Source organism: Schistocerca piceifrons, chromosome 4 (assembly GCF_021461385.2).
Source record: "Schistocerca piceifrons isolate TAMUIC-IGC-003096 chromosome 4, iqSchPice1.1, whole genome shotgun sequence".
NCBI classification, from domain to species: domain Eukaryota; kingdom Metazoa; phylum Arthropoda; class Insecta; order Orthoptera; family Acrididae; genus Schistocerca; species Schistocerca piceifrons.
Genome location: NC_060141.1, coordinates 259,737,403 through 259,762,859, shown reverse-complemented (window position 1 = coordinate 259,762,859; position 25,457 = coordinate 259,737,403). Strand labels below are relative to the sequence as shown.

Sequence of the window (25,457 nt, the reverse complement as noted above, 5' to 3'; positions counted from 1 at the left end):
GCAGTTTGCTCCCACCTCCAGTTCCGTTCGTGGTGGTTCTTCTGTCTTCAGCTATGGCTGTCCTCAGCCAATTGAAAAGTATGTAAGTCACACAACAGGAAAGCAGCGCATTTGCTGCAGGAAATACGAAACTGCCAAGACTCCCAAGTGATAGTTTCATACTTTCTGCGAAATGATTAGCGCTCTCGCACCTCATTTGTGTTTATATGGACATACTTATACAGTAGACGTTCAAGATGATAAAATGTGTAGGTTTATTAGATTACAAAACACAAACTGTTTCACTGTTTCGAAACAGCGTATCGAAACATTACATTGTACTGTTTCATTTGTTTCAAAACAGTTAAGTGTTTCAGTTTGCCCATCTCTACTCTGTGTGTGTGTGTGTGTGTGTGTGTGTGTGTGTGTGTGTGTGTGTGTGTGTGTGTGTGTGGGCTGATCTGTGGTGTCATATTTGTGTTGTATGATGAAAGGAAGGGAAATGGTGAAACTCTGTGAGAGGAAATTGACAAATGAGTGAGCATTTTAGAGAAAAAGTGTTTTAATCAGTTTATATATATATGTTATAGGCCTACTCAAAATCTCTTCTACATGCTATTCCCTGAGAGAAAAAATTACATTCTGTTGTCCCTCACAAGCAACGTTGCAAGTACTGCGAAGAGCAAATGTAAAAATTTCAAAAGAAATAGAATCATGGAAAGCATTAGGGGGTTCTGCGATTATAAAACAGAAGTGTTGTAAAAACTGCTGATCTCAGAGCAACTACTCAGCGTTATTTGTGAGAAGGTGTCACAACTGAATGACACCATTATAATAAAAACTGATCTCACATAATGATGAACACTTGCAACAAGTTCAAGTCTTGAGCCATAACGGATCCCTTCCTCTGATAGGTACTGCAGTACCCGCTTTGCCACCAAAGCGGGCCTACTGAACGGGTTTATAAAGCTTCAACTGATCCGGGCCCTGCAATTGTGCTCAACACAGTGAAGCTGCTGGCAAAGCATCATCGCATGTGTCTCATATTGATGTTGTTAAATTGCTGTTATGACAGAACAGTTATTTAATTCGCCTGTTACGCAAAGCATAACTATGGTAACACAGTAAGCTGTAGCGTAGTCCAAAGACTAGGTTAAGTCGAAGGTGATATTATTTGTTGTGGAAGAAACTATTACTGGTAAGGTAAACAAGGCAAAAATAATTTTTTTTTCCTCGAGGTCACATGGAATCATCTCACTGTTGTACCATTGTGTACGGAAAAACTCTCCTTGGAAAGAACAGCCGATACTCCGTCATCTTATATCCTAACATTTCACTGTTTCCTACATTCGTGGCGTTTCAATGGAAGGTAGTTCAATCTAGGACTAGTCCGTGAGCATTTAATGCTACAACGGTAGCGCCGTGTATTCTTGGTTGGTTTTCCATAACTAACTATGCCACATCCAGGAAATGAAGGCTACTAAATAAAATAACAACGATAGAGTATCTGGTTAAATTCCGCACTCACCTAAAATCGGTCGGAAGCATACGCGGGATGACTCCAGAAACTATTATCTTTCCTCTCCCAAGAAGAAGATTGTATTTCGCGCTCGTCAAGGTTTTATACAACAATGCATCATTTACAAACTCTGGTTGCGATGCGTTGTCGGAGGGACACACTTTCCATTACTCACAAACTAATTAATACTGCTCCAAGAATTAAAAGAGCTATAATAATCTGCATTATTAACTTGCACAGGTAATGAAATAATACGACAGATTGAATAAGTTTTAAAAAGGAAATTGCAATTTCCTGATAGAGTTGGTAATACAACAAGACAGAACCTGACATATTATATACTATCTTTGATTGCGTTTACAGCACTGAGCACAGTCTAATATGTTTACTTGAGTCTAATGTGTTTTTCAGTAAGAAGAAACAAGACTGGAGATGTTGAAGACAGCAGTTGTGTTTTTCACGTGTATGCATGTTTTTACCGCTGAATCGCACGCTGTAAGTAATGAAAAGTATGACCTGGGGCCTGTAGTTTGAGATTGGCAAGCAAACTCGAAGAACCTTAATAAAAGTCTTCCGGTTGTTATTATGTGGTATCACATTCCCGTAGAAACTCTTGAAAACTCATGACTGATAGACATAGATTATCCGTTTTCTAGAGAATATGACTGAAAACTCGACTTGTCTGAGCTTATGAAATGCTTTTTCACCCTCTTTAGGCTAAAAAATAAACACACACACAATCACAGGTGCTGTACTGAGTCAAATGCTTTTCAGAAATCAAGAAATACTGCATCTACCACGTTGTCTTGACCCAAAGCTTTCACTATGTCGTGAGAAAAGTGCAAGTTGGTTTTCATATGATTGATGTTTTCGAAATCCACGTTGGGTGACACTGAGTAGGTCAAGATACATCATTATGTGTGAGCTCAGAATATGTTCTAAGAGTCTACAACAAATTGATGTCAAGGATATTGGATGGTAGTCTTGTGTATCACTTCTACTACCCTTCTTTTAGAAGGGTGTGTCGTGTTTTCTCCAAGAAGTGTGCACATTTATTTATTTTCTTCAAAGGATCTATGATAGATTATAGTTATAAGTCGGGCTCAATCAGCCACAAATTCAATATAGAATCTGACAGGGTTTCCATCAGGGCTTGGAGCTTTGTTCAGTTTTAATGATTTCAAATGTGGATCATTCCACGCAGTAAGGTAACATTTTCAGCCTAACCATCTTAGATTTCTTTCAAATTTGGTGCATTCAATGATCCAGATAAGAGATGGAAAAATACCAATTTGCAGGTTTATTTTACAACTGAGAAGAAAGTTATAAGTCTGTAAAGTTTCAAATTAGTGCTAAAATTACATGCATCCATCATAACATAAATGACTGTAATTCTGGTTCTAATTCACTTACAGCAATGAAAATGATACCATTGGAAAACCAACGAAAAGATCTTTACATTGATATGATACATGGCAATTTTTTGAGAATTTTCATACTAAAGGTCATTGACCTTAAATATCTCAAAACACCCCATCTTCAATTTTTTTCGAAAAAAATATATTTAAATGGTCCAGTATGTTTCTGTGTGTTATCGCTACATGTCATAATAAGTTGTAGATCATTCATTTTTTGTGGTTACCAGTATCTGAATAAATTTGCCTGTAGGTCCAGTAATTTGAATTTACATTGGTGGTGCAATGCCCCAGTAACATGGTTTAGCAAAGTGTGTGACCTGACAAGCCATTGCTAGCATGAAAGCTGTGCGGTCACAGTGTTAAATAACAAGCCTTATTGGAACATCTCAAAGTATAATTCCATATATGTGAACTCCTTTCAGACAGCAGGTAGTAATGTTTGAAGAATATCAAAGTCAGTTTGTCCATGGGTATTTCCACTTACAAACAACCTGTTATTTATAGCAACTCAGAATTGGCAGGAGACATTAACTTGGTCTGGAATGATTATAAAATGACAAGTCATAGTATGTCAATCCAAACTATCTAGCTAAGAGGTTGGTGAACTATTGTTTGTTGGTAAATAAAGGTCATAACCACTGGGAATGTTGATTGTGCTAGTATAGTCCATTTCAAGTAACTAATTGTTAACACAATGTACATATAGTTGACAAGTAAGTTGTTAATGAAGATTGTTTTATTTGCCAGTGAGTCTTCCGACTGACAGTAGACATTGGATTGAATTCTGCAGTAAGATGTAATTCTTATATTCCCAGACTACACTTGTCACTCTCTGTCACTTTACAACTCAGAATGTTTGGGCTGATGTTAAGCAATCAACCAAAAAGTGAGACGTTCGTAACTATGAAGGTGGTTCCTATGCACATTGAGGGTGCATTGCATTAATAATGTGACATCATAAGGCCTGAAACTATTGGGCAGTGTAACGTGGTGGATAGGAACACAGTTTTCCCTTGTGTCACAATTCGCGATATATTTGATTATCAGTTGGCCACAGATTCAATTCGCGAAATATTTGATTATCAGTTGGCCACAGATTCAAAAGCAGTGAGCTGCTGTTGTGCCACAGAAGGCATCACCAGGAAACATTATGGGTAGTCTATCTCAGTCATCTGTCAACGGCCATGCCTTTCAGGGCAGAAGATAAACAGCCTACACTGCCACAGGCTAGCACTTCAGGTTGCCTCACAGATTCTGCACAACTATGCTTGATGGCTAATTATTGATGATAATTTGACTTCTCTCTGGAATTCCAACAAAGTGGATACTTCATTGTGGATTTTGGTAATGGAAATTGTCTGTCAACTGGATGTGAATTAGTGACTAGTAGGCCTATTCCAAGTCCAATCAGTATTTATTAAGTGCCTATCAGAGACTGGATTGCATATGTATGAATTTTTCCAGTTAAGTTGTAACAGGGACTGGCATGGATATAAAGGGAGACAATTCTTTTGAGAGGGAAAGGGCACAGTCAACTGATGAGAAAATACTGTGTATGAGGGCTCATAAACCTATACAAAGGCAAGTATATTTGCTCTGATTTAATGTATAATTTTTTTTTTTACATTCTTTGCTCTGTTAAATATTTCATCCATACAATGAGTGGCTGTATTTGCTCTGCACTCCTGTTGTATTAATCTTATCACAACTTGGTTTATCCAGGCACAAGTATCAGATATTTCTAAATGTAGAGGAATTTGAAGGAGTGTATTTCGTGAAACATAAAAATGCCATCTTCTCAGACTACTTCATTATTGAGGCACATTATAAAATTACAGTGTCTCTGACAAATATTATGTGGCATCATTTTAGAGATGTACAAAACAAAACTTAATGCAAATGGGTTATTCACGCGTCTCACTTCATTTCATATGTAAGGTATCCTCCCTCCCTCCCCACGTGCACGCACACACTAATTGAAGCAGGAAATGATCCATTAATATACAAATACTTGCAGGAGATGATCATTTTTAATCTAATTAGTACATCATTCGTGTTCACTGCAGATCTCCTGGGGTGACTTTTTGGATTATTCCACATTTGTATGTGATCTTAGGAATTTTACTTTACAGATAATCTTCTGACACCCAAATTTCATAACAGTTTTCATTTATTTATAAATAATTGCTTTGCAACTCATCATAACACTTACTCTCCATTTCAGCAACCCTCAACTACATCCACTTTTTCCACTAACAAATTGCAAACACCCACTTTGGTCTAACACCAGTTCTTACTTGCAGACATGGCACTTAGACTGGTGTTATAATTAATGTTTCATGTAATGTACAATTGATAAAAACTTGTACAAAATTAATTATATGTGCCAACATAGTCAGCTGAAAATTAAATATATTTCAAGTAAAATCACTAAAAACACATTGGTGTTCTAATTCCATACAATAATGGTACAGTAACTCTAAAGCTACAGCTCAGTAATATCATTCAAAAGACAGTTATTTAAATTGTACTGAATATTAATAATGTAAAGAATCTTTATATGTTGATTACATAGTTCTGTCACCTTAGAGTGTCTTTTAAAACTTATTTTGTAGATTGTTTCTGATGTTGCTATACATTTATTATGAAGAGTTAATACTTTAACATAAATGTGTGTTTATGCAACACAATTATAGTGTATCATTATGTTTATTAAAGGGATGTATCATATTCTACTCTTATGTTAATCTCAGTCTGTTGCATTACAGTTATTTATATGAGTACAGGTATTTTTGAATGTATAATATTTGTAATGATTCCCTTAACCAAAGTTATATAAATGACTCGCTCTTTCCTCTGATATTTTAAAAGAGAGATTTCTCTGAGTGTATTTTGTTTCCTTGTAGTATTATAGTACTTACAAAGTTATATCAGATTAACTTATAGTAAATGTTTTTCATTTTCCACAGAATTTTGCGAGTTCTGGCCACACGAATAATTGGGCCGTCTTGGTTGATACTTCAAGATTCTGGTTCAATTACAGACATGTTGCGAATGTTCTTTCTATTTATCGTAGTGTGAAGAGACTTGGAATTCCTGATAGGTACGTTTCTTAAAAAACAAAATTCTGTTTTAAAATAACAGTAAATGGGCAGCTGTGTTAGCGTGTGGATTAAAAATTATAGAAGTGTGTAGTTATGTGCTATGTAGTCTTTGCACTGCTGCTGTTGCCACATTTTATAGACTATCTATTACAAAGAAGGACTAAAGGTTCATTTCTATTCATCCTGACCAAGCTGTTAAATTCACATTTTTTTTTTATACTTTTCATCTAACCAGGTGTGGTACTTTCCATTTTTTAACAAATAAATAAAAACTAATACAATTAGAGTTGTTTTTAACATCATAGTTCTTTACTAGGTGTAGTCATATTGGAGGTGATATGTTACTACCTTCTGCCAGTTTTTGTATTTGCTTGCCAGCTGATATAGATGGACATACAGCTAGACTCCAAACCATGGTGCAACTTGTCATTTTTCACATACTAAAATAAATAGTAAGAGATCAGGCGCGGCTCGTAATTAAAGGCTCTGAGGCGGAGCTGCCCCAAAATATATGTTAAAGTAAATTTCTCAAGAACGTATTACATAATTTAAATTTCGCATATTTCCCATTCCGATTAAAATAACGACGCTCAACGTTTTTGGAACTGTTTATATCGATAGATGTTTTCCGAACGGTTAGTAGTATTTAGGCTGCGCCTTGGAACGTCCGTAAGCTGCATGTAGTAGCGGTTTGGGGGTGTGGCTTCTACATAGTACTGCTCTTTATGGGCGACCCGAAGGCTCAGAGCTTGCAGCCTAAGGGTGTCATACCAACCACCACACGTTTTTCATGTTACACTATCTATGTAATAAAGGAATGTAGAGTGGCCGAAACTTCGCTATCCAATCTCTGTCTCTGCACATCTCTACTACGCTTCGATGTGTCATTAATCGATGTTTAGTATTATTGTTTTGATAATGTTTTACATAGTTGTTTTGTTTCTGCCATTGGCTATTTTATCCACATTTAGAGTAAGTTTGCAAATATCCCGCCAGAGTGCACTACACTACAGTAACATAACAGTACTGCCATCTAGCGAGAGTTTCATAAGTGATTAGAGGACAGAGCGTGCGAAATTTGTCCCATTACTTTACTGTCCTTGCTTGCTGATGCTGACTGCTTTTGTTGATATCGTGTGATATTAGCAAGTTTCTTTTTCGGAGTGTATTTTGCAAGATTTTAGTGAGTTTTACTTGCACAAGACCTGTGACGTCACCAAAACATCACAGTATCGACACGCGAACTCGTAAACTTCGAGCTTTGGAGGTAAACCACAATAAATGCCTTACGTTTACAACTGAAAACACCTAAAATATTAAGCAGCCGCAAAGTTAACATTCGTCGCACTAAAGATCTCTCCGAAACGCGTCTTTTCGTATGATTTGCTGCAAAGTGTCAGAAAATGTAATGATGATGTATAAAAACACTAACCAAAGATTTTAACTCTTTGAAGTTAGCTTCTAATGATATTTAATACCTGATTATAGAAGATACAGTACGTAAAATTATGGGTAGAGAGTGATATGCCCACCCCCCTCCCCCTGAATCCTTAGTTGTTTATGCCAGACCAATCTGTAGCGTAACCCAAGGTCTATGTTGGCTCCGATCGATAAATACCGCACCCTCCCCCAGTATAGAAACCACGAGCCGCACCTGGTAGAGATAAAAAACGTGATAAGGGTTGAATCCTTAATTTCTGGGTTTGTAATCTGACACTGTCCTATTCAACCACTGACCTAAGTGCATGGTTAGAGAGAGAATTTTAATTTGGTGGTCTTTTTTGGAGTCTATCCTGTCTGCAGAACAGTGGTGGTTATATGTTTTGTCACATGTCAGTTCTCTGTAGAAAGCTGAAACTTTTTTGTTTTAGAAGCATAGAAAATGGCATAGTCCTATGCTGCATCTCAGAAAAGTAACAAGCAAGCCACTTAACTATCATTATTTTCAAAAAGCAATGTTTTGTCACACTCCTGTCATCCAGCTTATCTTCTTGTCCAACTTTTTGTAAGTACTTGGGAATAGTGAAATTATGAACAGTCCATCATTGATAATGGCTGTCATTATGCTTGTCTATATGGTCTACTTCACTACCATTGCAAGGTTTATTCATTTGCTCCATCATAATAAAATCTCAGTGGTTGTTCTTCTCTGCTTCTGTTGTGCTATCTTCAGGTTCCAACTTGTGCAAGATAAAGTGATAATATTTTATGTTAATGGTTTTTCCCACACATCCACAGCTAATTGCACAAAGAGATCATATTAATTACCATTAGAGTACCAACTTAGTCCTGAGGCAGTATTTTGCGGAGCTTCGCATCCATCACTTTCTGCAGAGGGCTTTGCCTCCATCTCAGAGTGGTGTTGTCAGTGTAATACATCTACAGTAGAAATCCTGCATTTGCGTAGAACTGAGTACCTGCTTATAGCCATGAATTGTTGTTGATGACCTGATACAGTGGTTTAATGTTGGAGTCGGTGAAGATATCCAATTGATTGTCATTTAAGATTTTATATCCAGTGACATAATACTTGGCCTACAAGGCTATTGTTACTGTGATAGGCTGAACAGTTGCAGGATACACAATGCACATGTTCCACAGCAAACATTGCTCTCCCAGTGGCTCTGTTAATTGTCACCTTAACTTAAGGAAGGTTTTTCACTTGTGTTGCTGTTATTTATAGTACAGTATTCTGGATCTTGTTTACTTAAAATGTTGATTAACTCCTAGCACTGTATTTACTATTAAGTGCCTGCTCTTCATAAAGTAAATTTACTAATTTTCTTCATGTTTCTTCTAGTCAAGTAACTGCATTTAAAACAAGCAGGAACCTGTCAGCATACTAAGTAACAGAACCACTCATCTTATGGCATTTCATTGTACAAATTGCCAAACAATATGCGTTATACTGGTACACTTGCTTTAATCCCTTACATATTTGCAACATTAGCTAATTTATTTAATGAGCAGGAAGTTCACCATTGATTTCAAATTGTGTCAGTACATATATGGAAAAGAGATATATAGTAAATTTATTACTTCAAGTGACTCTTCAGGCTTCCTAGCAGATATGTTCAGTATATGACTCAGAGCTCTGTTGCCAGATGACATTATATGTATCCCACAAAATATTTTGAGGCAACTGCTTGACACCTTCAGATGGTGGTCATTTGCTGCTGCTGGCTATGAACAGTTGCTACTTGCCAGCAGCAACAACAAGCCACCATCTGATGATGTTGAGAAGCTGCCTCGAAGAAATGTTGTGGGATGCACAAAGTATGACCTGGCGGCAGATCTGGGAACCATACATTGAATACTGTACAGTGCAAATTAAATGAAACACTCTTTTCCTTGTTTTATAAAACAAGGCTAAAAAAGTTTTTCATTTAGTTTATACAGTGCTTCACTAAGAACTCACGTCTGAAACAATTAAGATGATATATTGAATATATTACTTGCTTTAAGCACTTTTTAATAGTTCCTTCATCATTATGTAACACAGATAGTATGAAAACAACTATTGAATGTTAGAACCATCCAGATTAAAAATGCCAAGAGAAGTTGGGTACAGAAGTGAGCAGACCAAGAATGTAAAATCACCAGCCATCGAAGGTTGTTGTTGATTAATGTTTCGATCATGCATGATATGAAACTGGACCTTCTACATAGTTACCTTTTTGTTTTGTGGTACTGACACAATTGTTTTCTTTTTGAAAATCAGTAATTCTGAATAACCAGTGAAGTACATTTTTAAGTTTGAAATTTAATTGTAATATAATTTTTACTTTTTTAGTTACTTTAAAATGAAACAAATAAACATTTCTTATGAGTGTGTTTTTTTTTGTTTTTGTTTTTTTTCTTTTTCCAGCCAAATCATTTTGATGGTAGCTGATGACATGGCCTGCAACCCGAGAAACCCTAGGCCTGCCACAGTTTTTAACAATATAAATCAGAATATAAATGTGTATGGTGATGATGTAGAAGTTGACTATAGAGGATATGAGGTAATTTTAATAACAGAGAAATTATATTCTCTTTACTTAATAAGCTTAGCCAAATGAACCAACTCCTTTCACATACGTTGTATTGCTCCGCATCATTCTTTCCACCCTCAGCACTTGAATATTATGGGAACTAACCATAACAATTGTACAGTGGGGGGGTGGGGCCCGCTGCCGTGTAATTCACCAGTCACTTGCAGAGTATAGATGAAGATATAATACAAGGTGTGACTTTCTTCTCTCCACATCATTTTATACAGCCTTTCTTTTCTAATAGTTAGTGATTGTTACTGATAGTTTCAAGATAGCTGCTAATCGACTGAGAGTGTTCTCTGATCCGCAAAACCAAAATATATTAAAGCTTCTGGAAATTTAAGTATGTATGGGGTGCTGCGTAGGAAATTTGAGGCCCAGCGTGGTATTGCACGGTAAACTGTTTCCAAAATTCAGATGCTCAACTTGGGGTTGCAGTTTGTGGCAATGAAGTTTGTTCTATAGCTCCTAACATGTTTGAAACTGCCAGAAATGACTTGAAGGTTTTTAAGGAAGTTGTTTGAGAAGAAATATGGATGCATGCTGGAGGCACCAAAACAGAGACCTAGTTCTTTGAGTGGGTAATGCTTCATTCCCCAAAGTCAAAGAAAGCACTGAAAAATCACAGAAATACAAAAGTCATTGTTGATTATGTACATTGAACATTATAGTGTTATTTACCACAAATATTCTCCACTGGATGACACTGTGAAAAGGTTCAGTTATTTACAGGTTTGACATTGAATTATGCGTGCAATAAGGAGAAAATAGCCTCATCTGTGGTTAAACAGGCAAGCTGTTCACTAGCTTATAATCTGTAACTTGTGTGAAGTTTTTACCAAACCACAATCTAGCAAAGAGTAGTTCCCACTTCATAGTCATAACCTTGCTTCAAGAAATTTGTGGCTGTTGACAAATTAAAGAAAATGCTCATAGGGAAGTAACATCATATTGTCATAGCTCACTGTGGAAAGGTGATTTTCACTAGTTGTTCCAGTCATTGAATGAGGCGATACTTTACCAGTACTTCACACAGTTGGGCCCAGAGAAACATGCGCAGATATGAGGTGGTACTTCCACTGAGTTTGGTTTTGTGCCTTTTGTTGGCAGTGAGCCTCTATGCCAAACTACAGCAAGTCCTATGGATTCCATCTCTCCTCATTTCTGTGGTCTTCCTAGTGGGCTTTTTCCACAGGGAATAAAATCCACAGGTTTCAAAGGCCATCAGTGTTTATCCGCCCAAGCGACATGTCCTGCCTATATAAGCTGCTTGCTTCCCCTCATGTTTGGTCTATTGTAGGTTTCATCCAGCTCACAATTATGCCGGATCCTCTATTCTGTAATGGTCTCATCTTGTACTGAGCTGGAGATCTTTCTTAAGACTTTCACTCGAAAAGGAGAAGATAATTTGTCGTTTTTATGTTCACTCCCAAGTTTTGAAACCACACAGCACTACATGCTGGATCAGTGCTGGAGTTCGAAATTCTTTGAGAGGCTGTGCAATTTAAAAAGCTGACTCTGACTGAAGTACAGGGTGTCCAGAAAAGGGCTCCCTGATTTCAAAATTAAATGTATCGAAAACAAAGATCAATAGAGGAATGCAGTAAATGGTATGTTTATTGTGAAAGCTGTAAGAAGTTTATACAGCAGTTTGAAATTATAGTTACAAAAGCTGCTAACAGATGGCGCTGTACGTTGTACAGCTCATATCAGCATACATAAGTGAAATAATCATATGAAATCAATCTTTGCAAGCAATCACATCACAGTGTTTTCAAAATGTTCACCATTGGCACTACAGAGGTGGCGCAAACGAAGAATGAAATTCGCCATCACATTTAGTAGTGTCTCAACCGAAATGGATTCACATGCCACAGAGATCGCCGATTCAGGCTCGTCCAGTGTGGCGGGATGCTTCGGGTAGACCATGTCTTTCTCTGTGCCACACAAAAAAAAGTCACAGGGAGTCAAATCCGGCGAATATGGAGGCCAATCCATGCCTGCACCAGTAAATTCGGGATATTCCACAGCAATGACTCGATTCCCGAAGTATTCCTCAAGAAAGCGAAACACTTGTTCGGTCCGATGTGGTCGGGCTCCATCTTGCATAAACCATTCAGTACCTGGTCGATCCTCTAACGCTTGCTGTGTGGCGACAAATTGTTCCAAAATTGCAACGTAACGTGCACCAGTGACCGTTTCTCGAATGAAAAAAGGGCCAATAATGCCTCTGCTGCATACTGCAGCCCACACAGTAACTTTAGAAGAATACAGGGGTTTCACTTCGCACCAATATGGCTTTTCGGAACCCCAGAATTGCCAGTTCTGCTTATTCACGTATCCATTCAGGTGGAAGTGTGCTTCATCTGTAAACCAGATGCAGCCACATCATATCCTTCACTATCAATCACTGTGAGCATCTGATTAGCAAAGGCAACCCTTTGTTTCACAGCTCGTACAGGTATGGCCTGGTGCATTTGAATTTTGAATGGAAACATGTGTAGGCTCTTTCTCAGTATTTTCTGCATGCTGGATCGCTTCAAACCAGTCTCAGATGCAATTCTACGGACGGATGACACTGGATTTCGCTGAATAATTCCAGAAACTGTGGCGATATTTTCAGGCGTAACTGCGGTTTGCTTGCGACTAACAGGCCCTAGTAGATCGTCAGCTACACTGCCTGTTCGTTGAAATTTTGCGAAGAGCGTACGAATGGTTTTCGCGTCGGGTCCTTTTGGAACATTAAATCGTGCTTGAAAACTTCGCCTTGTTGCCGTAGGACTCTCTTCTAACCTGTGGTACTCTAGCACCAGAAAAACGCGTTGTTCAATGGAATACATGGTTTTAATCTCTTCCTTCGGTACACTAACCTCCTTTCACGTTTAAATAGTGGAACTGATCGCTCTGGGCTTCGGATCACTATTTATACTAGGCATTACATATGGCGATTACAGCGCCATCTGTTAGCAGCTTTTGTAACTATTATTTCAAACTGCTGTATAAATTTCTTACAGCTTTCACAATAAACACACCATTTACTCCATTCCTCTATCGATCTTTGTTTTAGAGATATTTAATTTTGAAATCAGGGAGTCCTTTTCTGGACACCCTGTATGATTGGTTTATGGCTTGGATACTCGCTTTGATTTCTGCCTCATACAGTACATCCTCTGTAAAGATTTCCCCCAGATATTTAGAATTATGATCCCTTTGTATTACCGGGTTGTGACTACTGAATGTTGGACTGGGTGTCTTGAGTTGGCATGAGTCAGTGTTCATGACCATTTTTTCAGTCTTTGATTCATTCACAAGGAGACCAATTCTGTTTGCTGCCACCAAATGTGATGTATGTGATTTTCTCTGTTTCTGCCTTGATCCCCTTGATATTCTTATAGAAAGCTTCCCTCACTATCTTTCTGAGTGCCAGTTGAACAATACCGGTGACACACAATCTCCTTGTCTCAACCCTGTGTTTATGTAAAAGCTTTCTGTGACTTGCTTCCTGACTTCTCTTCACTTTTTGCATCGGTGAGCCAAACATGAACTGAGCTACCAGTTCAAGGTGAGCAGTTCACCTGTCTCACCTATAATGACCCTTTCATGTCATGTTTTCAAATTTTTGTTCACATTTTCAAACTTTTTTGGCTCTTTTAGAAAGAAAATAAGATATATACTTTTGTTTTTAAGCTTATGCATTCATATTCATTCATTTAACTTTTTGAAATGTCCTGATGGTGAAAAAAATCCAACATGGGGGAGTCTGAAATTTGAGATAGATTGTTCCTTTCTGATTTTTTTGTGTTATATATAATGGCAAACCACCTCCACTAGGACCTTACCTAGTACGGCATTACGGGTCTCCCGCATCGTCCCCTATGCTCCGTGGAGTATGGGACCTCATCATCACATGTATATATACAGCTGCGTGCTGCAGAAGAATGCTAGATTGGTACATCACATAACTAATGAGGTGGTACTGAATAGAATTGGGAAGAGAGGAATTTGTGGCACAACTTGACTAGAAGAAGGGATCGAATGGTAAGACATGTTCTGAGGCATCAAGGGATTACCAATTTAGTATTGGAGAGAAGCGTGGAGGGTAGAAATTGTAGAGGGAGACCAAGGCATGAATACACTAAACAGATTCAGAAGGATGTAGGTTGCAGTAGTTAATCAGAGGTGAAGAAGCTTGCACTGGATAGAGCAGCATGGAGAGCTGCATCAATCCAGTCACTGGACTGAAGACAACAACAACATAAACGCATGTACATATAAGAAAATAAGATACTTACTAACCATATTTCCAGGAATATACATTAGAAACAGCAGGTTCATCATATTGCATGTTGAGTTTTGATGAAACTTCAATTTTAAAGAAAAAAAATTGCAAATAACTGTTTTATTTTGGTCAGTGTTGCATAGAAAAGCATCACCTAAGAAATTTCTTTATTATCAAAGCAGAAGGTGAAATGTTACATCAGAAATTATGCGACATAGTGTCCTGTCTCTAAATAGATGCCTTATGCGGGGTTTCAGATGGACCTACATCAATAAAAAAAAAAAAAAAAGTACTTAGGCTTTTAGACGGTGATGTCCAGCAGACATGAGGCAGACAACTCATAAACGTTGGAACCTGCAACATTCATACAATGCGTAATCCATATTTAAAGGCCTTGGAGCGTTTAGGTGAATAAGCAGCTGAATCTCTGGCCAGTATTTACCATTATGTTGACATTTCACCTGTTCACTGGGAAGAATTCAAAGGAATTCAGTCAGAGTGTAACATTCCATATCACAAGTTTTTGAGCCTTACAACCACAAGATGCCTTACTATAGAGCCTTCGGCCAACAGGATTTTGGAACAATGGGTGGTATTCAGTATTACTTTCTTAAGCATACACCTCTAAAACCGAATTCTGCTACTGTTCAGTCCAAGACCTACAGTGCTATTATGAATGTTTTTTAAAAGCAGAATTTCATTTCGTAATTTCACCTACAGAACTATTCAGTAATCCACACAACATTTTCAAAGCCACACACATTTGATTCATAAGTTGCATACAGAAATAGAAAACAAACTTCAAATATTTTTGGCTCATGTTTTGAAGGGTTCTGCTTTGAGAGAAATTGAGATCATTTCTGAAGTTCTTCATAATGATTCTATCTTCACCTTGACGTTCACGGTGTCATCTTTGTCTAGTGTTCTGAACAGAGTCTTACTGACCTCACCCATAAAGTTTGATTCCTCGTTTCTGGGTATGGGATTCATGCAGTGGCAATTTCCCAGTCAGACCCAGTACCTTTTCTGTTTCTCTTACATTAAAGAGGGACGTGTGTTCTTCACTGCATTCTGATGCACTTGTACTATATGGCTCCAACTAGAAAATCTCCTTCAGCCAGTTGGCATAAACTGTGAGATATTTATTTCTTTTCTTACAGTTTACAACAGTAGGCCCCTTTGTTCATTCCACCCTGTACGAGTCACCATTGTGTATCTAGCGTATGTGATCTGCCACACATATGCTCTCATCAAACAACAGAATCTTATTCCCACAATGAAATTCCTGTGGATTTTGAGTCCTATTATAATATTCCTTTTGTTCAACATTGCACATTCTGTGTACTTGCACACTGGTGCACTTCTTGCAAGCACTCCTTTAGCTGTGCCACATAATCATCAAAATCATACTTCACCTCTGCCAGTTCTTTCTGTAGTATCCCTGGACCTTTCATGTTCTTCCAAAGAACAATTCATGGGGCATTGAACCTGTGGCACTATATGGTGTTGTGTTATACACAAAAACTTTGAATGGAACCTATTGTCTGTGCTCTATTTACATAGTGTCGCAACTTCTCTTTTAATGTTTGATGTGACCTCTCTATCACTTGGTTTGTTTGAGTGTGGTAACTTCTTGTTTGTATCTTCTTGGTGCGTGGTAGTTACATACTCTTTTTCATAGTCTCACGAAACCCCCCCTGCGGGTTCGGGGGTTAGAATAGGCCCGCGGTATTCCTGCCTGTCGTAAGAGGCGACTAAAAGGAGTCTCACATGTTTCGGCCTTATGTGATGGTCCCCTCTCGGGTTTGACCTCCATCTGTCTAAATTATTCCGAAGAGCGAGCCAATTGGGGAAGGGCGCCTTACATGGTGCACTGTATCCGTCGTGCAATTAGACCTTTAGCCGTCTTTCTCGTCGTTGCAATGGTGTCCCGCTCGTTTTCGATCTCTTGGGCGATTACCACGCTGCACTCTGCAGTGTTACTTTTAACTGCGACGACGACCTTGGCCATTTTTGCACCTAAGATCCAGCACGGTAGCCAGTCCGTTGTGGTGGGGCCGCCATGTACCCTCTTGGTTGTAGCCCCCTGACAACACAGGGATCGCTCTACTGATGCCTGTGCCGTTAACTCCCCACGTATGCCAAGGGGTAGATGCCCATCGCCCTGGGGCATCGGGACTCCCGGCAATGGCCATCCTGCCAGGTGGCCTTTGCTGTGGCTGGGTGGCGCCCGTGGGGAGGGCCCTTGGTCGGAGTAGGTGGCATCAGGGCGGATGACCCGCAATGAAGCGTGGTACATCATCTGTCGCTGGCGGCCAGCCGTCAGCAGTCTCTAAGCATTCGAGAGCCCATTTTAAAGGTAACGTTTATGACCCCAAATCGTTCCCCTCCCTCGCCACACCATGGGAGGAACGACAGGCATTGCGTGACACTGAGACGTATTCGCCCAGATATCTTGTCTGTACCAGAGCTGATGGGGAATCTTTTCTATCCGTGAAGCCTCAGTTCTTCGTAGAGCATTTAGAGGACAAGTTCGGTGAGGTGGAGGGCTTGTCCAAGATGCGGTCAGGATCGGTGTTGATAAAAACGGCATCCTCTGCCCAGTCACGGAGGTTGCTCAATTGTGACAAGTTGGGGGATGTTTCCGTTAGCATCACGCCGCATAAGAGTCTGAACATGGTCCAGGGTATTATATTCCACTGGGATCTTCTTCTGCAGTCCGACAATGAATTACGCGCCAACCTCGAACGACGAGGTGTTCACTTCGTCCGGCGCGTCCATCGGGGTCCGAGGGATAATCAGGTCACCACCGGTGCCTTCATCTTGGCCTTTGAGGGTGATGTCTTACCCGAAAAGGTTAAGGTGATGGTTTACCGTTGTGATGTGAAACCATATATCCCTCCTCCGATGCGGTGTTTTAAATGCTGGAAGTTCGGGCACATGTCATCTCGCTGTACTTCCAGCATCACGTGTCGGGATTGCGGACGTCCTTCGCATCCCGATACTCCATGTGCCCCGCCTCCTATCTGTGTTAACTGCGGAGAACACCATTCCCCCTGCTCGCCGGACTGTAGGATATTGCAGAAAGAACGGAAGATAATGGAATATAAGACCTTGGACCGGCTGACCTACCCCGAGGCTAGACGGAAATATGAGAGGCTCCATCCTGTGGCACTGCCGTCAACCTACGCCGCTGCTGCAACGACGGTTCTCCCGTCATCACGAATCGGCTCTAAGATCGGTCAGCATCCACCGGCCCCCTTGCTTGTGGGGGGCACTTCACACCCTGTTGCTCCTGCTCCATCTTCTTCAGGAGCAACACCCTCCCAACCTTCGGGGACATCAGCTCCCCCTTCCCAGCCGGAGAAGCGTAAGACTTCTTCGGCTGCTCTCACCAGGAAGGGATCCCTTGGGGACCTCCCTTCGCAAGTTCCGACCAGTGGAAAAGCGGACGCCCGCAAGTGGTTGAAACAACCGCCAGTCCCTGGTCGTCGGGCCTCGCGGTCGTCGTCTGTCCCTGAGACTGACCCAGTGAAGCCCATGCAGCCTGAACCGCCGAAGGCACAGCGTGACAAGCAGAAAAAGAAGAAAGTCCCCAAGACCAACGGTAATGCGGTGGCACCGATCCACCGCTTCCTACAAGCTCTGCCTCTGAGGATGAGGTGAAGATTCTGGCGTCCGCTGAGGACCTCACTCTTGCCGGTCCCGCGGACGCAATGGATGGCATTTGCACGGATGCTCCATCGGAGGCAGCAGGTGACCCAGTGGCGTAATCTGCCTTCCCAGTCCCGTCACGCCTTTCCCAACCATGGACAACACCATCCTCCAGTGGAACTGCAGCGGTTTCTTCCACCATCTAGCTGAGCTCCGCCAACTTATCAGCCTTCACCCTTTCTGCTGCATTGCTCTCCAGGAAACTTGGTTTCCAGCAATGCGAACCCCCGCCCTCCGTGGCTATCGGGGTTATTATAAGAACCGAGCAGCTTATGAAAGGGTGTCTGGTGGCGTCTGCATATATGTCCTTCACACTCTGCACAGCGAGTCTGTCCCTCTCCAGACGCCTTTAGAGGCTGTCGCTGTATGCGTGTGGACGCCACAGGCTGTTACCGTCTGCAGTCTTTACATTCCACCGGATGGTGATGTCTCGCAGCATGTCCTGGCTGCACTGGTCGCCCAATTGCCGCCACCTTTCTTGCTATTGGGCGACTTCAACGCTCATAACCCTCTGTGGGGTGGGTCAGTGGCAACAGGTCGAGGTGCCATCGTTGAGCATTTATTGTCGCAGCTCGATCTCTCGCTGTTAAATGATGGTGCCTTCACACACTTCAGTGTGGCGCATGGCACCTACTCCGCTATTGACCTTTCAATCTGTAGCCATAGCCTCTTACCGTCTGTCCAATGGAGTGTGCATGACGACCTGTGTGGTAGTGACCATTTTCCGATCATTTTGTCACTCCCACAGCGCCACTCTTCTGGGTGCCCTAGCAGATGGGCTATGAATAAGGCTGACTGGGACTTGTTCTCCTCCACTGCCGCTTTTGAGCCTCTCTCTACCGATGACATTGATGCGGTGGTTCCATCGGTCACCACCGGCATCGTTACTGCCGCCGAATCTGCCATTCCCCATTCCTGTGGGTCCCCTCGGCGGAAGGCTGTGCCTTGGTGGTCGCCTGAGATCGCTGAAGCGATTAAAGATCGCCGGCGGGCGCTCCAGCGTCACAAGCGACACCCCTCCCTCGACCACCTTATCGCCTTCAAACGGCTGCGTGCGCGGGCCCGCCTCCTTATCCGCCAAGGCAAGAAGGAGTGCTGGGAGCGGTATGTGTCCACAATTGGCCTCCATGTCACTCCATCGCAGGTCTGGGCCAAGATTCGACGCGTCTACGGCTATCTGCCACCTGTCAGTGTCCCTGCGCTCTCACTGAATGGAGCAGTTTGTACTGACTCCGACGTCATTGCAAATCGCTTAGCAGAGCATTTTGCTATGAGTTCCGCTTCTGCGAATTACCCCCAGGCCTTCTGCTCCATTAAAGAGCGGATGGAACGTCGGAGCCTTTCGTTTCGCACCAACCACCCAGAATCTTACAATGCTCCATTTAGTGAGTGGGAATTTCGCAGTGCCCTCGCTGCTTGCCCTGATACCGCTCCTGGGCCAGATGGCATCCACTGTCAGATGCTGAAACACCTTTCAGTGGACTGCCAGCGGCGCCTTCTCGATCTTTACAACAGTATTTGGGTCGAGGGGGAGTTTCTGTCGCAATGGCGGGAAGGCATTGTCATCCCCGTTTTGAAACCTGGAAAGAACCCTCTGGTGGTGGACAGCTACCGTCCCATTAGCCTCACCAACGTTCTTTGCAAGTTGCTTGAACGGATGGTGAGCCGGCACTTGAATTGGGTACTGGAGTCTCGGGGCCTTCTGGCTCCATCTCAGGGTGGGTTCCGTAAAGGCCACTCCGCCGCCAACAATCTGGTGAGCCTGGAGTCGGCCATCCGTACTGCCTTTTCCCGCCGTCAGCACCTGGTCGCTGTCTTTTTCGACATGTGGAAGGCGTACGATACGACGTGGCGTCATCACATTCTTTCTACGCTTCTTGGATGGGGTCTTCGGGGTCCTCTGCTGATTTTTATCCGCAATTTTCTGTCGTGTCGTACCTTCCGCGTGCAAGTCGCGGCCTCGTATAGTTCCTCCCACGTCCAGGAGAACGGTGTGCCACAGGGTTCCGTTTTAAGTGTCTGTCTGTTTTTAATAGCCATTAACGGTCTTGCTGCGGCCGTGGGAAACTCTGTCTCCGCTTCCCTGTCTGCTGACGACTTCTGCCTTTATTACAGCTCTCCCGGCATTGCAGCTGTTGAACGTTAGCTACAGGGCGCTATCCGTAGGGCGCAGTCTTGGGCTGTAGCGCATGGGTTTCAGGTTTTGGCAGCCAAGACCTGTGTTATGCATTTCTGCCGGCGACGTACTGTCCACCAGGGGCCGCAGCTTTCTCTTAACGGCGAACTTCTTTCGGTGGTGGAATCACACAGGTTTTTGGGGGTGGTTTTCGATGCCCGGTTGACTAGGCTGCCTCATATCCGGCAGCTGAAACAGACGTGTTGGCGGCATCTAAACGCTCTGAGATGCTTGAGCCACACCCGCTGGGGCGCCGACCGCTCTACCCTGTTGCGGCTCTACCAGGCGTTAATCCAGTCCCGTCTGGATTATGGGAGCCTGGCTTATGGCTCAGCATCCCCATCTGCGTTACGGGTGCTGGACCCAATTCTCCACAGCGGCATACGCCTTGCCACTGGTGCTTTCTGCACCAGCCCTGTGGACAGCGTACTAGTGGAGGCAGGTGTACCTCCACTGCGGGTACGACGCCAACTATTACTGGCTGCTTATGCTGCCCATGTTTTTAGTTTGCCCGAGCATCCAAATTACCGTGTCCTGTTCCCGCAGTCGGTCGTCCATCTGCCGGACCGTCGGCCCCGGTCGGGTTGTCCGATCGCCGTACGCGTCAAGGAGCTTCTCCACAGGCTTGGGTTTTTCCCTGTTCCGCCTCCTTTCCAGGCGCCTCTGCGTACACCCCCGTGGTGTGTTCCTCGCCCTTGCCTTCGGCTCGACTTGGCACAGGGCTCGAAGGACTCGGTCCCTCCAGAGGCCTTCCGCCGCCGCTTTTATTCCATCCTTGCCACGTATCAGGGCTCTGGAATTGTTTACACCGACGGTTCGATGGTTGCTGGTCGTGTCGGGTATGCGCTAACTCTCGGGGACCATTCCGAACAACGGTCCTTGGCGGCTGGCTGCAGCGTTTACACTGCTGAGCTAGTCGCCATCTTTCGAGCCCTAGAGTATATCCGCTCCTGCTCAGGTGAGTCCTTCGTGATCTGTAGCGATTCCCTGAGCGGTTTACGAGCTCTCGACCAGTGTTTTCCTCGTTCTCGTCTGGTGATGGCTATCCATGAGTCCCTGCATACTCTTGCGCGTTGCGGCCGCTCTGTGGTCTTTGTGTGGACCCCCGGTCATGTCGGTATCCCGGGCAATGAACATGTTGACCGCCTGGCGAAAGAGGCCACGTGTAAACCATCTCTGGATGTTGGCCTCCCAGAGACTGATTTGCGGGCAGTCCTCCGCCGAAAAGTTTTTGCGCTTTGGGACGCTGAATGGCGCGATCGGATTACACCCACTAAACTCCATGCCATTAAGGAGACGACGACTGTGTGGCGGTCATCCATGCGAGCCAACCGCAGGGACTCCGTCGTCCTTTGTCGGCTCCGCATTGGCCACTCCCGGCTAACACACAGTTATTTACTGCGCCGGGAGGACCCTCCTGTATGTCGCTGCGGGGCGGCTTTGACAGTGGCCCATATTCTGTTGGCCTGCCCCCTTTTAGCTGTGGTCAGGCAGACATTTGCGCTGCCTGATACGCTCCCTGCCCTTTTAACAGACGACTCCACTATGGCTGACTTAGTTTTACGTTTTATTCGGGCAGGGGGATTTTATCATTTAATTTGAGTGTTTCTGTTTATTTTATTGTTTTGTGTTGCTTCTGGCCTTTGGCCTATGATTTTCAACTGTTTTTTTTTTAATGTGTTTCTAAGTGGTTGGCTTTTCCTTTTTTATTTCTATGGTCGGCCAACCACTGTCACACTCTGTGTGGTTTTAGTTCGTTTTGTCTTGTCTTTGTCTCAGTTTCTCTTGTTCTGTATCGTCTGTGATCTCTTCTGTTCCTCGTTTTTATTCTCTGTGGGTGTTCTTTGCCTTTGGAAAAAGGGACCGATGACCATAGCAGTCTGGTCCCTTTAAACCCCCAAACCAACCAACCAATCTCACGAAATTACTTCCCAGTGTCACTTAACAATACTGACTGTATTCCATATCTCAGTATAACATTCTCAACTAACTCCCTCGCTACTGTGTCAGCATCTTGCCTTCCCCCAATGGGAAGGATCCATCTACCATAAACTTCGCCACTGCATCCTGAAATGTAAAGGTACACTTGTTCCCTCTGTCCATCTGGTTTAATGGACCTACTATGCCAATATCATACACTTCGAAAACATGATTAGATGTCTTCGTAATCTCTAGAGGCATCTTTATGTGTGTCCTTGTGAGCTTATTCTCTTGACAACTTTCGCGTTTCCAGATATATTCATCTATATCTTTGTTCAACCAATCCGTACTCAGTACTTCTTCATTCATTCATAGGTTCCTCCTATGTTGTCCTGGTGTTCTCCAGTGGGAGAATCATGAAACTCTTTCAATATTGCGGCTTTTTCAGTTGTACTTATTTCTTCTGTCTTTCCTGTCTCAGCTGTCTCTTGTTACTGGATATACTTTTCTATTTCTTTGATGCCCTTTTTGCACTCCTGAATAATGTCTTTTACTGTTTTCAGATCAGCAGTTTTGTGTCCTGTGACCTTGTCACCCGTGCCTGCTGCCTGCTCACTTGCGCCAATAGCCCTGCTGTCATTGTCTGCTTTTTGGTCACTGTCTTCCACTATGGCTTCTGTTTCTGCCGGTTCTTGACCTAGGCTACTGTCACCTTATGGTCACGTATGAGCTACGCTGACCTCTCTCACTAGCAAGAGTGCGTTGGTGATTTGATTTCATTTGCCACACTTGTACAGGATCTGATAGCCATATTCCTCTAGCTTTAACCTGAATATCATCAATTTGGATGATGGATCTGATATACAGCCTACACATGTTAGGGGTTCAATACATATCAGGAATTTTCTTCTAATTACGTACAGTCTCTAATATTTCACTGCCCAACAAATGGCCAACATCTCCCTCTCAGTTGTTCTGTGCCCTCTTTCTGCCTTGTTCAACATTCTTAAAGTGTACATGACTTAAAATCGTTCCAGCACTTGAGATACTAGGATCCATCGTAATTATGAAGTCCTTTACAAAGTCCGGGTACTTTACTATAGGTGGACTGATCAGCTTCTCTTTCAAATGCTGAAAAGCATTTTCTTGCGCAACACCTCATGTGTAAGGCACTTCTGTTTTTATAAGTCATGTAGCGGCTTCCTGATTTTCTAAAGTTGCCCATAAAATGCCGGTAGTATCCCACAAGGTCTAAATACACTTTCAATTGTGTGATTGTTTTGGGTTGTGGGTAATCCTTGATCACCGTGACCTTCTGTTGATCTGACCCCGAGCCCTGGGCCAATAAAATACGACCCAGATAGCACACTTCCTTTTGCGAAAACTCGCACTTGTCCACTTGTCGTTTTTAATTGTGGAGTCTAAGCCCTTCGAATACCTTCGTCAGTTGCCATGCCATCAAAATAGATGAACAATTTGTCATCTTGTGGCCATGTAAAGACACAGTTCAGTAATTTCTGAAATGTACTAGGAGCTGTTTTAAGACCCATGGGCATTTGTTTGTACACGAAATGCCCATACAGCATACTGTAAGCTGTCTTTTCTCGATCCTGTTCGTCTAATAAGACTTGATAATATCCTTTCTCAGTAAGTCACCTATTGTCTATGACTATTCGACACTTGGGCTTTCCACTGGCATCCGTCTTTTTTGGAATTAAAATCAAGTGAGAATTCCAACTATTTTTTACTTGGTACTATAATGTAATCCTCTAACATCTTCTCAATTTCCTTCTGGAGCATCCCCTTTTGTGCTTGTGGTATTCTGCAGGATCATGAACATATCACCCTACCTTCTGCTTCCGATAGCAGTTTAATTTCATGCCTGATACTATCCATGTAGGATAATATGTCTCCAGGCAAATGGAAAACGTCGCTGTATGTGGTGCATAATTCTGTGATTGTTGTCTTCTCTTTCTCATTCAAATGTCTCATGTGAATTTTCTCCTTTAGTACACTTATTCTGGATTTCAGCTGCAACCTAGTTTCATTGACACGGTTCACACTGAACGACTGCTGCAACAATGTCCACTCCGGAACTGCTTCTGCCATCACCCATGGGCAGTCTACTGACACACTTTCAACTGTAGTAGTGAGCACACTTGTTAGGCATTCTGCTGATTCTGCTTTTACTAATGTCTCAGGTAAATACGAGCCTGTGGTGATTTCCTATTTCTGAATGATAGCCACTCTCATTCCATTTGCTGAATGATAGCCACTCTCATTCCATTTGCCTTTACTTGTATTCAACAAATCCATTGCTCCTGGGGTCCTCTTCTTAATACTTAAACAATTTGTTTGTGCTCTTTTCACTTCCCTCTAGCTTTACCTGTTGCCTGCTTCTTTTGCGTTCCGACAGTACATGAGTTTCTGTCACTATTTGCACTCACCTGTCCACATGTTTCTTGCTTTGCACTTAAGAGTCTCTCACAAGAGCCCACTATTTTCTTCGAATGTACTACACAGAGCTCATCCTGTGACTCCATCTTCCTTTTCTTACGAACCTTTCATTCAGTGTCTGAGGTTTCCCTGAAAGAGCCTTCTCTTTCTTGTACTTGCACAACTTCTAATACCAATCTGCACCGGGAAAAGCTTACTTTTTTTTTTTAAGTATTGGTCCACCAGTCCGTCAAATGGAAGATTCACACTTTCCCCAATTGCTTGGAAATGATCCCTCACTTGCATTCCGTTTCTCGTTCTTAATTAGAGAGTCACAATTCCCTCAGTCCTTGGAACCATATTAGCAATTCTGCAAATCCTAATACAATTGGCTGGATTATAATCTCTGCCATTTCTCAAGCTACTACTCCGAACTAGACTTAACTGTGCACCACTATCTATGAGAAATCTCAGGTGATTTGTAATGCCACCCAGAAACTCCAATTGTATAAACTCATTTTTACTTTCACAGTCAACTGTTAATTTCTTTCCAGGTAAGGTATAAGGTGACTGCTTTCCTATGTCCTTACTTAGTTTCCTGGTTTTAACTTCTCGTGTGTGCATTATGTGCACGGCAAACGCTTTCTGGGCAGTCTCTCGCATAATGACCATTTGGTTTGCATTTAAAACACGTTACACACTTCAAATGCATGTATGGGCCTCTATGACTTAGCAAATTACCTTGCGAGCGAGCACCTCACTAATCATGACTGGTTTGTTTCCCTACCTTTTCTTGATACATCCGGCTCCACCTTTCTTATTCTTTTATCTCCATGACACACTCATGCCTTATGGCCTGGCTTCCCACGTGAAACATT

At 42.4% G+C, this 25,457-nt stretch overlaps 1 protein-coding gene across 4 annotated transcripts in view; it reads left to right on the top strand.

Moving 5' to 3' along the window:
• Positions 1–1,848: 1,848 nt before the first annotated feature.
• The window catches only part of LOC124795467 (putative GPI-anchor transamidase), an 89,980-nt gene continuing 66,371 nt past the window's right edge, over positions 1,849–25,457 (top strand). For all 4 annotated transcript variants that reach the window (XM_047259498.1, XM_047259500.1, XM_047259499.1 and 1 more), the window contains exons 1-3: positions 1,849–1,993; positions 5,886–6,019; positions 9,889–10,024. In XM_047259498.1, coding sequence (XP_047115454.1) covers positions 1,931–1,993; positions 5,886–6,019; positions 9,889–10,024 — 333 coding nt within the window. In that variant the 5' untranslated portion in view covers positions 1,849–1,930. The remainder of the gene's footprint in view (positions 1,994–5,885; positions 6,020–9,888; positions 10,025–25,457) is intronic.